The sequence below is a fragment of the Psittacula echo genome, assembly GCF_963264785.1.
Source record: "Psittacula echo genome assembly, chromosome: Z".
In the NCBI taxonomy this organism is placed as follows: Eukaryota; Metazoa; Chordata; class Aves; order Psittaciformes; family Psittacidae; genus Psittacula; species Psittacula echo.
The window spans coordinates 85224788-85236619 of NC_137742.1; the positions used below are offsets into that span (position 1 = coordinate 85224788).

Here is an 11832-nt window from a genome sequence, read left to right on the forward strand (position 1 = left end):
TCGAAGATGTCCCTGTCCGTGACAGGGAGGTGGAACTGGATGATCTTGAGGTCCTTTCCAACCTAAACCATTTTGTGATTCTGTGCTGTTTCACAAGCTGAAGCTGATCTGAAGTACTGCTGTACATTTGCGCTGTGCTCCTCTGGGGGATCCCCTGGGTTGCTCTGAGGATCCCTAGGGAGCACCTTACAGTTGAGGCAGCCTGAAGACCAGTGCTGGGCTGACAGCATGGCTCCTTCAGCAGCTGTGGTACTGGCGGCTTCTGCAGAGCATACACTCCATGGGAGGGTTTTCCTGTTTGCAGTGAAACACATTGCACCTTTTCCTGTTCAAGGAAAGGCAGTGCAGTGCTTGTTCTGCCTTCCTGAGATGTGCACATCTCCTTCATGGATCTGCACATCTCTTCATGGAATCTCTCTGAGGAGACCTTAAAGCAGCTTCCAGTGCCTGAAAGGGCTGACAAGAAACCTGGAGAGAAGCTTTCGAGAAGAGCCTGTGGGGACAGGACAAGGGGGAATGGCTTTAACCTGACAGGGAGGAGACTGAGATGAGCTCTTAGGCAGAAGTTCTTTCCTGTGAGGGTGCTGAGGCGCTGGCACAGGTTGCCCAGAGAAGCTGTGGATGCCCTGTCCCTGCCAGTGTTCAAGGCCAGGTTGGATGGGGCTTGGAGCAACCTGGTCTAGTGGAAGGTGTCCCTGCCTGTGGCAGGGGGTTGGGACTGGATGAGCTTTGAGGTCCCTTCCAACCCAAACCAGTCCAGGATTCTGTGGTGCTCCTCCTGCTTTCTTCTCCCTCTCCCCTTCCTGTCCTAATTTTATCTGTGCTTCCTCTGCAAATTCCTGAAGGATCGCAGCTGCTGGGCCGGGTTGGGGACGCTGTTGTTCGTGGCAGGAGGGTTTCAGGGAGCTGGGAGCAAGCATCACGGGCAGGTGGGTTGAGCTGAGGTATCTCCCAGGGAGCCTGGAGAAGGGAGGAAAGGTGGTGGAAAGCCTTGGGGAGGAGAAAGGAAGGGTGGGGAGGAAGAGGAGGGTGGGGAGGAAGGATGGAGGGGCTCTGCCCTCCTTGCAGCTGCAGGAGAGGTTGCAAGCCTCACAGTCAGGGTTGCAGAGCCTGTTGGAGCATTGCTGTCCCAGCCTTGGCCAGCTCCTTCCCCAGCTCTGGCTCTGTCCCAGTTGCTGGCAGTGGGATGAGACATGATCCTCTTCCTTCTGGGGCCCCATGTCTGCCCAGAGCTAATAAGGTTAATCACTGGTGCTTAATGAAGAAGCACCTGCTTAATTGAACACAGTGGATGGTGCACAGTGTGGCTGGGTGATAGGATGGGGCCAGCAGCACGCCCCATCCAGGGCTCCCTGCAGGTCCCAGCAGAGGGTATGGTGTCACCATCCCAGGTGACAGGGCTGTATTTCATCTTCATTTTTATGGAAAACCAGACCTTCTCCCTCTTCGAGCAAGCATTGGGCTCCTCTGACTCCCTGCTACCCCATTCCTGCATGGTGGCTCAGGGCAGGGGACAGAGCCGAAGCGGTTAAAGGGGTGAGCAGGAGGGATGGGAGCTCTGACAGCTCCCTGAACAATGATGTTTAGATTAGTCTGGTTTCCAGGCATCGAGCTGTCAAAGCAAGAAGGCTGAAGGAATGCCGGGGCTTGCCCTTAATTGGAGATGTGGCTCTGAATCTGGCCCATTACTCTGACATGCCCTGGGTTCCAGCAGCCCGCCCCGTGCCAGATCCGTGCAGTGGAGCTTTCGGTTTGTCCCCAAACCCCATCCTACCCGCCCAGTCATTAGTGTGGTGGGATTTTATTGTCACTGACATCACTGCAATGGCTGCTGGATCACTTGAGGCTCTGGTTCTCAATGGGGCACAGCTCCACACAGGAAGGACCACAGGGTGGCACAGCTTCTGGTGATCTTCATGGCTCTTCCTTTGGCCAGCATCATCTTGCCGAGTGGTCCTTCAGCCTATAGGGAGGACAGGGTCCTGTCCCCACATCAGGGGCTGGATGTGGCCTCTGAGTCCCTTGGGAGCCCCACTGCAGCAATGGAGGGGGATGTCCCCTATCTCCTTGTTAAAGCCTCCCATCTGCCTGCTGCTGCATTCTGTGGCTCTGTTGGAAGGGCTTGAATAACCCTTTTAATTTAAGGAGTTAAATTTTAATGGCCTAAATACCACATCTCATTATCATCACCATGTGCCTGCACCAGGGGCTGCCTAACGTCTCAATGCTGCACTGCGCTGATGCTCTGCAGCTTCTGCTTCCTCAGGGATGCTTCCTCTCCTTTCCCACACTGGGAGGTTCTTGGGGATTCACTGATTCCCGTGGGCAAGGGGGTGGGCAAGGAGCTGCTCATGTCACCCACGGAGATGCAGGGAGAACCCCGGGGAGCAGCATCTCGCTGGGATTATGCTTCAGGGAGGATTAGCTGGCTCCTTCCATCAAGTCAAAGCACGAGCAGGTGGGAGGATGGATGGATGGATGGATGGATGGATGGATGGATGGATGGATGGATGGATGGATGGACAGACAGGCCACAGCCAGCCTCGTTGATAACTGGGGGACTGAGTCTTACAGCTGGGGTGTATATAGTTGATTTATGGAGTGTATATGTATGTGTGGAGTGTAGATATAAGAGGTCCTGTCCCCTTCTGCAGCCACTCCTCGAGTATCCTGGCTGCTGCCTGGTTAGTTTGAAGCCACCTGTCTCTGCCTCCTCCCAGCCAGCCTCGCATTCCTCTCATGCCTTCAAAGCCTCCCAGGCTCTGGGGGACCCCCCCTTGGTCCCACCAGCAGTTGGGCTCAGCTGCTGTCTGCTGTCACAGAGGCCGGGCAGCTGCATAGCCAACCAGTTGTCCCCTCCTTTGGGGACCACTTCTGGGGTGTGCCGACCAAGGGGCTTCATTGAGGAGGGAGTTTGGGGTCTCTGCCTGCATCAGGGGAGGCTGCTGAGCACTGGTAAACTCATTCTGCTGGTGGTTCCTGCAGTACCTGGGGGATCTGGGGGGGAGAAATGGTGCCCATGGGAGTCAGCATCCCTAGGGGTGACACAACTTCGAAGCAGGGGGACAGACTCTGCACAGCTTCTCCTTTAATATCCTGACAGTTTCCAGTTTCCCGTTTCCCAGTGCCACTGAAAGGAGGGGGAGCAATCCCAGCCCTTCCCTGCTAATCAAAACCAGGCCTGAAATTAGAAAGCAGCTTGCATTCGGCCCCCTGCTCAGCATTAGCCAGCCAAATGTCAGAGCTCCTATTTATGGAAAGCAAAAGCCCTCCTTTTCCATGGAGGAGCAGCGGAGGGGGAACCTGGCCGGTGTCCTTGCCATGGGAGGACAAGGGCAGCTTTGGTGGTCTCTAAATTGCCCTCAACGCTCCCCAGAACCATTTTTTGTTTGTCTGAGCTTGTTTGGTCTCTTTTCTTTGCCTTTCTGCCTGGAAGGTGTAAAACACCACAGGCAGGAGAGCTGCGCCGGCACACCCAGCAATTGGGGTAAAACTATCCCAGTGTTTATCCCTGGAGGACCCATCCCCTCTTCGGGCACAGTAAATCATCCCACCTCATGGTTCAATTGCCCAGCATGGCTGCTGGAGGAAATTCAGCAAGGATGAGGCATCCAGCTATCCCTTCTTACTGGAGAAGGGTGGAATGGAGCCAGGTCAGTCCTAGGCTGGGCTTCAACCTGCCCAGGCTGGGCTTGGACCTGCCCAGGCTGGGCTTGCTTTGCTGCAGCTGGCACTGGCTAGATCCTGCCTGCAACGCTGAGCTATTGATTTGCTTTTGGCTTCATCAGGCTGGACTAAATGCTTCTGCCTTCCCCATCCCTCCCTCGATGCTTCGCTTTCCCATCTCTGTCCCTCCTCCAGCCAGCCCTGTGTCCAAGCAGCAAGAAATCGGGGAAGTGTTTTCATCCCCATGAATGCAGCCAGTTACATAAGAATAATTGGGATAAATGAACTTATTTATCACAGCCCCATTCCATTTTAGCAGGGTCCAGGGTGATTGCCGGGCTGGGTTATGTAAAAGCCCACACAGAGCATCTCATTGTCCGGCGGCAGCCACACGGGATGCAGGAGCTGCTGATGAAGAGGAGCTGGGGTTGAGCGAAGAGGGGATGGGTTGCTTGGCTGGAGGAGATGAGAGGAAGTCAGGAGGTGGGGGGGTTCTTCCTCCATTTGTTGAGGAAAGAAAATCTGTTTCTTCGTACCCCATCCATCTCCTGCATTCTTAAAACATCAGGCTTTTGGGTCTTTGATGTCTTAACTATAGCCGTGTAGTCTTCCACCAGTCATTTCCACTGGGTCAGGGGCTGGAAACTTGCCTCCTTCCTCCTCCTCACCCAAGGAGGTGCATATGTGATCTCGGGGAGGGGGGTTAGATCAGATGTGTGTCCCACCTCCTGGCCAAACCAGGCAGCTATCCAACAACTCTCACCCAGCCTCCAAAGCAGATGCTCCTTCTTTTCCCTCCTAAACCCTTCTGAGATGCCTCCAGGGGGGATTTAGTTGCCAGCTGAGATTATCTGGTGGGTGATGGTGCTTGGCAGGAGTTGGGGGAAAGAAGAGGAGCTCTGGGGGATGCCAGCCTCTCCCCCAGTGCCAGAGTTCACTGTCAGCCTGTACAGAAGATGTAGGGACCCAGGGAGCATCGCAGTTTCCGGAGAAGCTGGGAAACAGGGTGGGCTCCTCCAGGTCTCCCTGATGCAGGCACTGGAGAGCTGAGACAGCACTGGGCAGCACTTCAGGTGTCTCTAGACAAACTGCCCAAGAAGGCAGAAGTCTGGAGAAAAACAGGAAATCCCAAACCCAAACAAACATGGAAGGAAAAAAATCTGGGTTTTGGTTTCTGGTCTAAAATGTTGAAGACCTTGGAATGCCTCAGGGTTTGCTAAGCAGGACATTACTGCCGTGACCCACTGGGCCTGGCCGGGCAGATCGACATGTGCCGTGGCACCAGCTATGCTGTATTTTGGGGAGAGCGGAGCAGGGGCATCTTCCAGCTTCTGGCTGGAGCTGCAGAGCCCCTCAGCACCAGATCTCTGGGGAGCTGGAGCATGGAGGAGTTCAAAGAGCAGCAGGGCAGGTTACTGAGAGAAAGGGGGATGTAGAGGGAAAGACAAGCTCTGGCTCCAGGACTCCTGGGTTGCACAGCACTGGGAGAGATTGCTGTGTCCTGGTGGCCTCCCTCACTCTATACCAGTTCCCTGGTGTCCAGTGGATACTGATGTGCCTGGGCCAACACATTGCCATCTGTAACCATGTTCCCTGCAGTTGTCTGGATAGAAAGTGGTGCTGAAAACAATTATGCAGGTCACTGAGAGGCTTGAGGTGGCAACAAGCCATGGTGGTGGGTTGATGCCAGAAGGGTCCCCATGCAGACTGACCAGGGATGTGTCTTAGCTCAGCTGTTGGTTTCCGGTCTTTTCTTAGTGTGAAGGTCTGCACCCTCCAAATGCAGAGCCTGATATTGCCCCACAACATCACCCTTCTGGTGCCTCTGCATTCACCCAACCTGTGTATGTCACCCCTGCTCCTTTCTAGAGGGAGGGAATGATGTGCAAGCTCAGGTCAGGGTCTCTGCTGTGCTCATTAACCCCCTTGGTTTCTCTTCTCTGGGATACACAGGCAGCTCTGTCTACTTCTGAACGCAGAAAACATCTTCCATTCCATGGCAGACATACTCCTTCGGGAAGAAGACCTCAAGTTCGCCTCTACCATGGTCCACACCCTGAACACGATCCTGCTGACATCCTCTGAGCTCTTCCAGCTGAGGAACCAACTGAAGGAATTGAAGACCCCGGTATGGGCAGCAAGAGCAGACTCAGCTGCTGGGCAGGACACAGTGGGGGTGGCAGGCACCTGGGGACATATCTGACATGTCCAGGGCAGTCCCTTCATTCTCCCACCTTTCAGGAGTTGAGTGGGGCTTGGAGGATGTCCCCAATTCTTGCTTTCTCCCCTGTGATGGGAACGTGCTCCCCAAGCCGTTGAGCAGCTGCCACCTTCCTCCATCCTTATACAAGGCGGGGGACAGGTGACAGTGGGAGCAGGGCTCTGGTCCCTCAGCTATCCCTGATGGGAACATGCCCACAGGGTTTGCCTAGAAGCTGCCACCAGCACTGGCCACATCGAAGCAAGGCAGGAGATGGAGGAAGACTTCTCTTTCTCATGCTGAAGGCCAGTGATGCAGTGGTGTCCCCTTGGGTGGGACAGCTACCATCTTCCAGCCCCTCATCCTGTGGTGCTATCCCCCAAACATTTCTGGTTTCCATCTCCTGAGGCTGCTTGGTGGGTCCAGAAACATCCCTTCATACCTCGGTGGCACTTGCCATGCAGCAGGCTGGTGTCAGGGTCCTGGGGCTCTCCATGCCACGTCCTTACTGGTGACTGAACCCAAATAACTCCCTCTTTTCCCAGGAAAGCTGTAATCTCTTCTGCTGCCTGTACCGGTCCTGGTGTCACAATCCCGTGACAACTGTATCCCTCTGCTTCCTCACCCAGAACTACAAGCATGCCTATGATCTCATCCAGAAATTGTATCCTTTGGGGGTTTACTGTGAGGCCAGTAGCTGGGCTGGCCCTTTGGTCCCTCTGTGGCCACCAAGGTCATGCTGCAGGCCAGCCCAGCCTCCTCCCACATCCCATCATTACCAGGGTGGTGTCCCCACCATGCAAGGGCAGGGCAGCCTGTGCTGGGTGCTGTCCAGCTCCCTTCCCCTGTTGTTGTTCTTCTTTTGTGTGGTGTAAAAAGAGGAAAGCGTGCTCTGGCTGAGCCTTGACCTTCCCCTGCCTGTGAGCGGAGGCTCCTCAGCATCCTCTTCCTCCCAGGAAGACGAAGGCTTTGCTCTCCTGGCCTGCAGAGGAGCTGGCAGTGCCCAGCATGGTGCGGTTCATGGTGAGCTCACCATCTGCCTGCAGCAGAATTACTGTTTTATGTGCCAGCAGTCGCAAACCTCCCTAGGTTAGCTTTCCATGCCACAAAGCTTAGTAACACACTCAGGTTCCCTTCCCAAGGTGTTTCTCCTGCAGGCCAGGAGGTAAAAGCAGGCATCCTCATTTGCACCATCTTCTTGCATGCTCTCTGGCTAGGCAAGCTGCCAGGATTTGGGGATTTTGGGCAGTCTGCCATTTCCTCCATCTCTTCCTGCTCCTCCTGTTTGCTTCCACCATCACCTGGCCACCCTGCAGACCTTCCAGCCCTGCCTGCATGCAAGTCCTGTCCCGCAGGAGCTGTGGATGCAGGGAGCATTTGGCATCACCCAGGGTGAGCCATCTGCTGCCACTAGGCCACCTTTTACCAAGGTAACATCCTTAACAGCCCCATCCAGTGGGGATCTGGATGTCACTGTGGATTTCCTCACTGAGGTGGACAAGCTGGTGCAACTCATCGAGTGCCCCATATTCACATGTAAGGAGGAAAAGCCATATGGGAAGGGATGGTGCTTGGTGCTCCCCCACCCAGGCACGTCCCCCTTCCCTGCTCCTCCATCGCAAGCAGCAGCATGAATAAATAGAGCAGAAGTTATGAGACTTCTTGCCAGGAGCTTTGTCCAGCACTGGAGCTGCCCACCAGGGACAAGGGGGGGCACCTTGCCCCCAGATATAGGCTATGGGAGCGAGTGGTATTGGCATCAAAGAGATGAGGGAAGGATGGGGAGAGCCTGGATCAGGCTGAGCATCTCCAGGGAGGTGTGTGTAGGATGTCAGGTGAGGGGAGCCGTGTGTGCTGCCCTTGGTGGCTTCGTGCATGCTGCTGGGGCCCTTGGCAAGAAAAAAGGTGGTGTTTTTCTGGAAATGGAAAATTAAGCCATAAAAACACAAAGCTTGCTCTTTCTTCAGCTCTGCTCCCTCAGCAATGTGGGTAATGCAGCCAGGGGCTTGGGGATGTAGCTGGGAGCCAGGATGGTGGCAGGGGGATGTGGCAGGGTGACCTGTGGCCACAGGGGCTTTCCAGTGATGGCATTTGACTGCTTCTGGGCTCCTTTTCCCTGAGGGGGGAGCTGGGAGCTGAATGTGCTGGGAAATGTCCTGGAAAGGGCTTTTTTTTGAAGGGGGACCTGTATAGGTTTAGGGCTAGAGAATATCTGGGGTAAGAGTGTTAAGAGCAGCCAGGCAGTAGAGACCTGGGCTGACCCTAAAGTCAGGTTCTCTTCCATGGTACCCTGTGTTCATCCTGAAGATTAATTTCCTACCATGTGAGGCACATGTGAGGCATGTGTCTGTGGTGGCTTTCCATGGCACCAGGTTATTCCTTGAAGGTTTTCAATACACCTTATCCTCCAAATCTCCGGGTAGGTGACAGACCTGAGCTGCACAGAGCAGCATCCCTGGCATGGCTCCCTTTTCTGGGAGCCACCACAGGTGCTAGTGGGAAGTCTGAGGTGAGATGCTGGGGCAGCGATCTCTCACCCAGTCCCCTGTCCTGCCCCAGGTGGGACCTTGGCTGTCTCCAGGGCTCCAGAAGACCCTTCCGCCCATGAGCAGCAGGAGATAGAGGGGGAGGGTGGTTTCCCCCCTGCTGAGCAACACCAAGGCCCAACACACGTAACCATCAGGGTTGAGTGGAGAGGATCCCTTCTGCTCAAGAGAGTTCCCTGGGAGGGTGTCACCCAGCCCTTCTGACGTGTGGTGCTCCAGGGTGCTATCTCTGCTCATTCTGCAGAAGCTGAGGAGCAATCTCATGTTGCACATGTGTGTGCCCTCAGGAAGGCAGCATGGGCAGTGTCAAGCATGGGCAGTAACAGGGATGGGAGACTGGGGAGCTGCTGTCTCCTTCCCCAGCTGGCAGCTGGGGGCTGTGGAGAGGAGAGGGGCTTCTGGCCTGTGAATGACCCAAAGATTGTGAGTTAATAGAAGGGAAGAGGCTGCTGGTGCCATGTGGGTGCCCCTTATGTTGGCTGGCAGAGGCTTATGTCGTCCCCAGGACCATCAGAGGGGTCAGAAGGAACCCGCTATTGGGCTGGAGATGAAAGGCATTTTACCTGCCTCCCCATCCTCTTCCTCTCCCCTTCCTCTCCTCCTCAGACCTCCGCCTGCAGATGTTGGACGTGAAGAAGAACCCCTACCTGATCAAGGCGCTCTATGGCTTGCTGATGCTTCTGCCCCAGAGCAGCGCCTTCCAGCTCCTCTCCCACCGTCTGCAGTGTGTGCCCAACCCTGAGCTCTTGCAGATGTAAGTGCCATGGGGATGGACCCCCTGCATCAGCACCGGGGCCAGACCAGCTCTGCGTCTCCTCCCCTCCAGCAGCTGAGCATCCCTGTGATCCTGGGCTCCAGCTTTCGCCCCTTGGCTCCTTTGCGTCCATGGCTGCTCCGTGCCTTGTGGCCGGGAGCATCAGCTTGGGGGGGGGGGGGGCGCGGGGGGTGTGTGTGTCTATATTTGGTAACCCTGGGAGGGCTGTGCCTCATCCACAGGCATTTGGCATCCGGGATGGAAAATTTCACTTGTGGGGTCGCTATGGAAACAAGCAGAGCCAGGAAGGAGGTTTATGGAGAGAGACTCCGGCAACGCAGAGTGCTCCCAAAGCATCCCCATCACAGCTCAGATAGCATTTGCAGCACCCAAAAGAGAGACACCTTTTTGTTTCCGTCCCCATACCTGGCCTTTGGGGAGCCACCAGCAGAGATGTGCAAAGGCAGCATTTCCCTGGGGCCCAGCCAAAATCCTCATGCTCTGTGCCCAGAGGTGCTGCCACCCAGCTCTTCAGACACCAGTGGTGGGATTTGCTCTCCATCCCATAGATAATAAGCTAGAGGGTGTGCATATTAAAGCTGTTGCAAAGCCCTGGGAACAAAAAGAATTGTTCCCAAGATGGATAGGTTCCTGAATTAACCCCCCACTGCCAGCAGCCCTTGGCTTTTAACTGCTTCCCTGTGCGCCTTTTATCCCTCATGGCCTCAGGCACTGAGCTCGTAGTCACCACCCAGCACTGGTTTTTAACTGAAGGGGTGGGGAGGGAGCTTCATATGCTTCTCCCCCCCACTTTTCTCTGCTCTAGCCCCCATCAGTGGGGGTTTTTGAGCAACCAGAGCTGTCAGACAGCCTGAGCATCTGATTAACTCTGACCTACATTCCTTCAAACACTGAAGCCGGCTTTCATAACAGGCCAGCCCCAGCTGCCCCCTTCCCAGAGGGGACACCAAGGCCTCAGGAGCTGCCTGTCCTCTGCCCATGCGCTCCTCTGTGACCCCTGATGGGCATCCCATGGCTGGTCCCCCCCTACCCTTGGTGTTGACAACAGCTTTTGGGGATGACCATCCACGGATGGAGCTCCCTGGGTCTCCAGCTGTGGGTGCTCATCCCCAGAGGCTGTCCCCACTGCCACCAGCTCTTCTCTGTGCCATAACACATGGATTTTTTTTTTTTTGATTGCTTATAAAACCAGGCAGAGAAATGAAGGATCATGCCTCTGGCGCCCTTTCAGACCAGTCTTGCTGTTTTCAGATGGAGTGGGTTAGGACAGCATCCATGTTGGAGTGGTTAAACATCCCCTGAGGGTCCTTTGTCTACTCTCTCCTGTCCCAGGAGCTCTTGAGCTCCATCTCATGCATTTAGGGAAGGGAAATAGGCCTTTGGGAGCGTTTCGTATGGCACCAGCATTACTGGATTGTGCTGGGCTCAGCTTTTTCAGGACAAGCCCTTGGTGCTGCCTGGGTGCAGGAACCTCCTGCCTCTTCTCACCCTCACACTTTGTCCTCCCCACAGGGACAGCACCAGAGCAACCACCGGCCTCAGGGGGACGTCCGTGTCCAACATCAACTACACAGAGCTGCTGCAACACTTTGAGAAGGTCCAAAACAAGCACCTAGAAGCACGACACCAGCGAGCCGGGCGGGCAGAGCAGTTGGACCGGCGGGTGGTCCTCTGAGCATCCTGCCACAGCCATGGGGATGCTCAGAGGGATTGGGGCAGGGACCAGGGGATACAGATCAGGGGACAGGGACACCAGTTGCTTGGCACTGGAGGATATGGTGGGTTTAATGGCAGAGGGAAACAGGCGAGCACTCAGCACAGGGCTGGTTTTCCTACCTTCTGTGTGTGTGGATTGTGGGGGACATTCAGGCTGTGCCCAGCTTTTCCCATGAGGGGCACAAGGATGTGGGGATGGGCTGCAGCAGGAGAGGGTCAGGGGAAAGCACCTCATCTCATGCATTAGGAGGAAACTCCCCTTTGCTTTGCTAATGCCTTCCCCGTGACTGTCAACTGAGCGCCCAGCCTCCTGCCAGCGAGACCAGAGGAAAAGGAAGGGAAGACGGGCACAAGCCCTGGCCTCTTGTCCTGGAAAATCAGCACAAGGGGCCACCGGCCACCTCTTGCCAGCCCAACTTCCACCTTCCTGATCCGAGACAGTGCTGGAGGCTGCTGGCATCATCCTGTGTGTGGCACTCGGTCCCCTTCCTGCATCATGCACCCTCCCCAGTTCCCCAGCTCTTGGCACAGGTGACTGCACAGCCTTAACTCCCAGGGAACAGCAGAGACCCCCATTGCACTCAGCCCAAGACTTGATTCATTGTTCCTACATTAAGCTCCCCATGATCAAATAAACGAGCAATGCAGAGCTGGGCTCCCGATTGTGGATCTGCTCCAACTGGGAGGCATAGAGCATCTTGCTTGACCCTGTGCCCCAGGCTGGCCCAGCCCTGCCACGTTGGCTCACTGGCGAGCTGAACTTCTCCGCCTTCTCTTCCCAGCTGGAAAAAGAAACCACTGCCGAAATTCTTCCAGGCCATGGTCACAAAACCGCAATGTGGTGACAGGCATTTTCGTGGCTGCCTTCACGCTGTCCCACAGAACTGAGGGACCGGGACATGCCAGGATACCCCGTTTTGGGGGGGTCA

The 11832-nt window shown here is 55.5% G+C and overlaps 1 protein-coding gene across 1 annotated transcript in view; it reads left to right on the forward strand.

Annotated features, from left to right (window-relative positions):
* VAC14 (VAC14 component of PIKFYVE complex) overlaps window positions 1-11519 on the forward strand; it is a 65382-nt gene extending 53863 nt beyond the window's left edge. The window contains exons 15-19 of the mRNA XM_080637561.1: window positions 5620-5794; window positions 6412-6530; window positions 7323-7402; window positions 9019-9166; window positions 10700-11519. Of these exons, the coding sequence (XP_080493687.1) occupies window positions 5620-5794; window positions 6412-6530; window positions 7323-7402; window positions 9019-9166; window positions 10700-10862 (685 nt within the window). The 3' untranslated portion in view covers window positions 10863-11519. The remainder of the gene's footprint in view (window positions 1-5619; window positions 5795-6411; window positions 6531-7322; window positions 7403-9018; window positions 9167-10699) is intronic.
* Window positions 11520-11832: the final 313 nt, after the last annotated feature.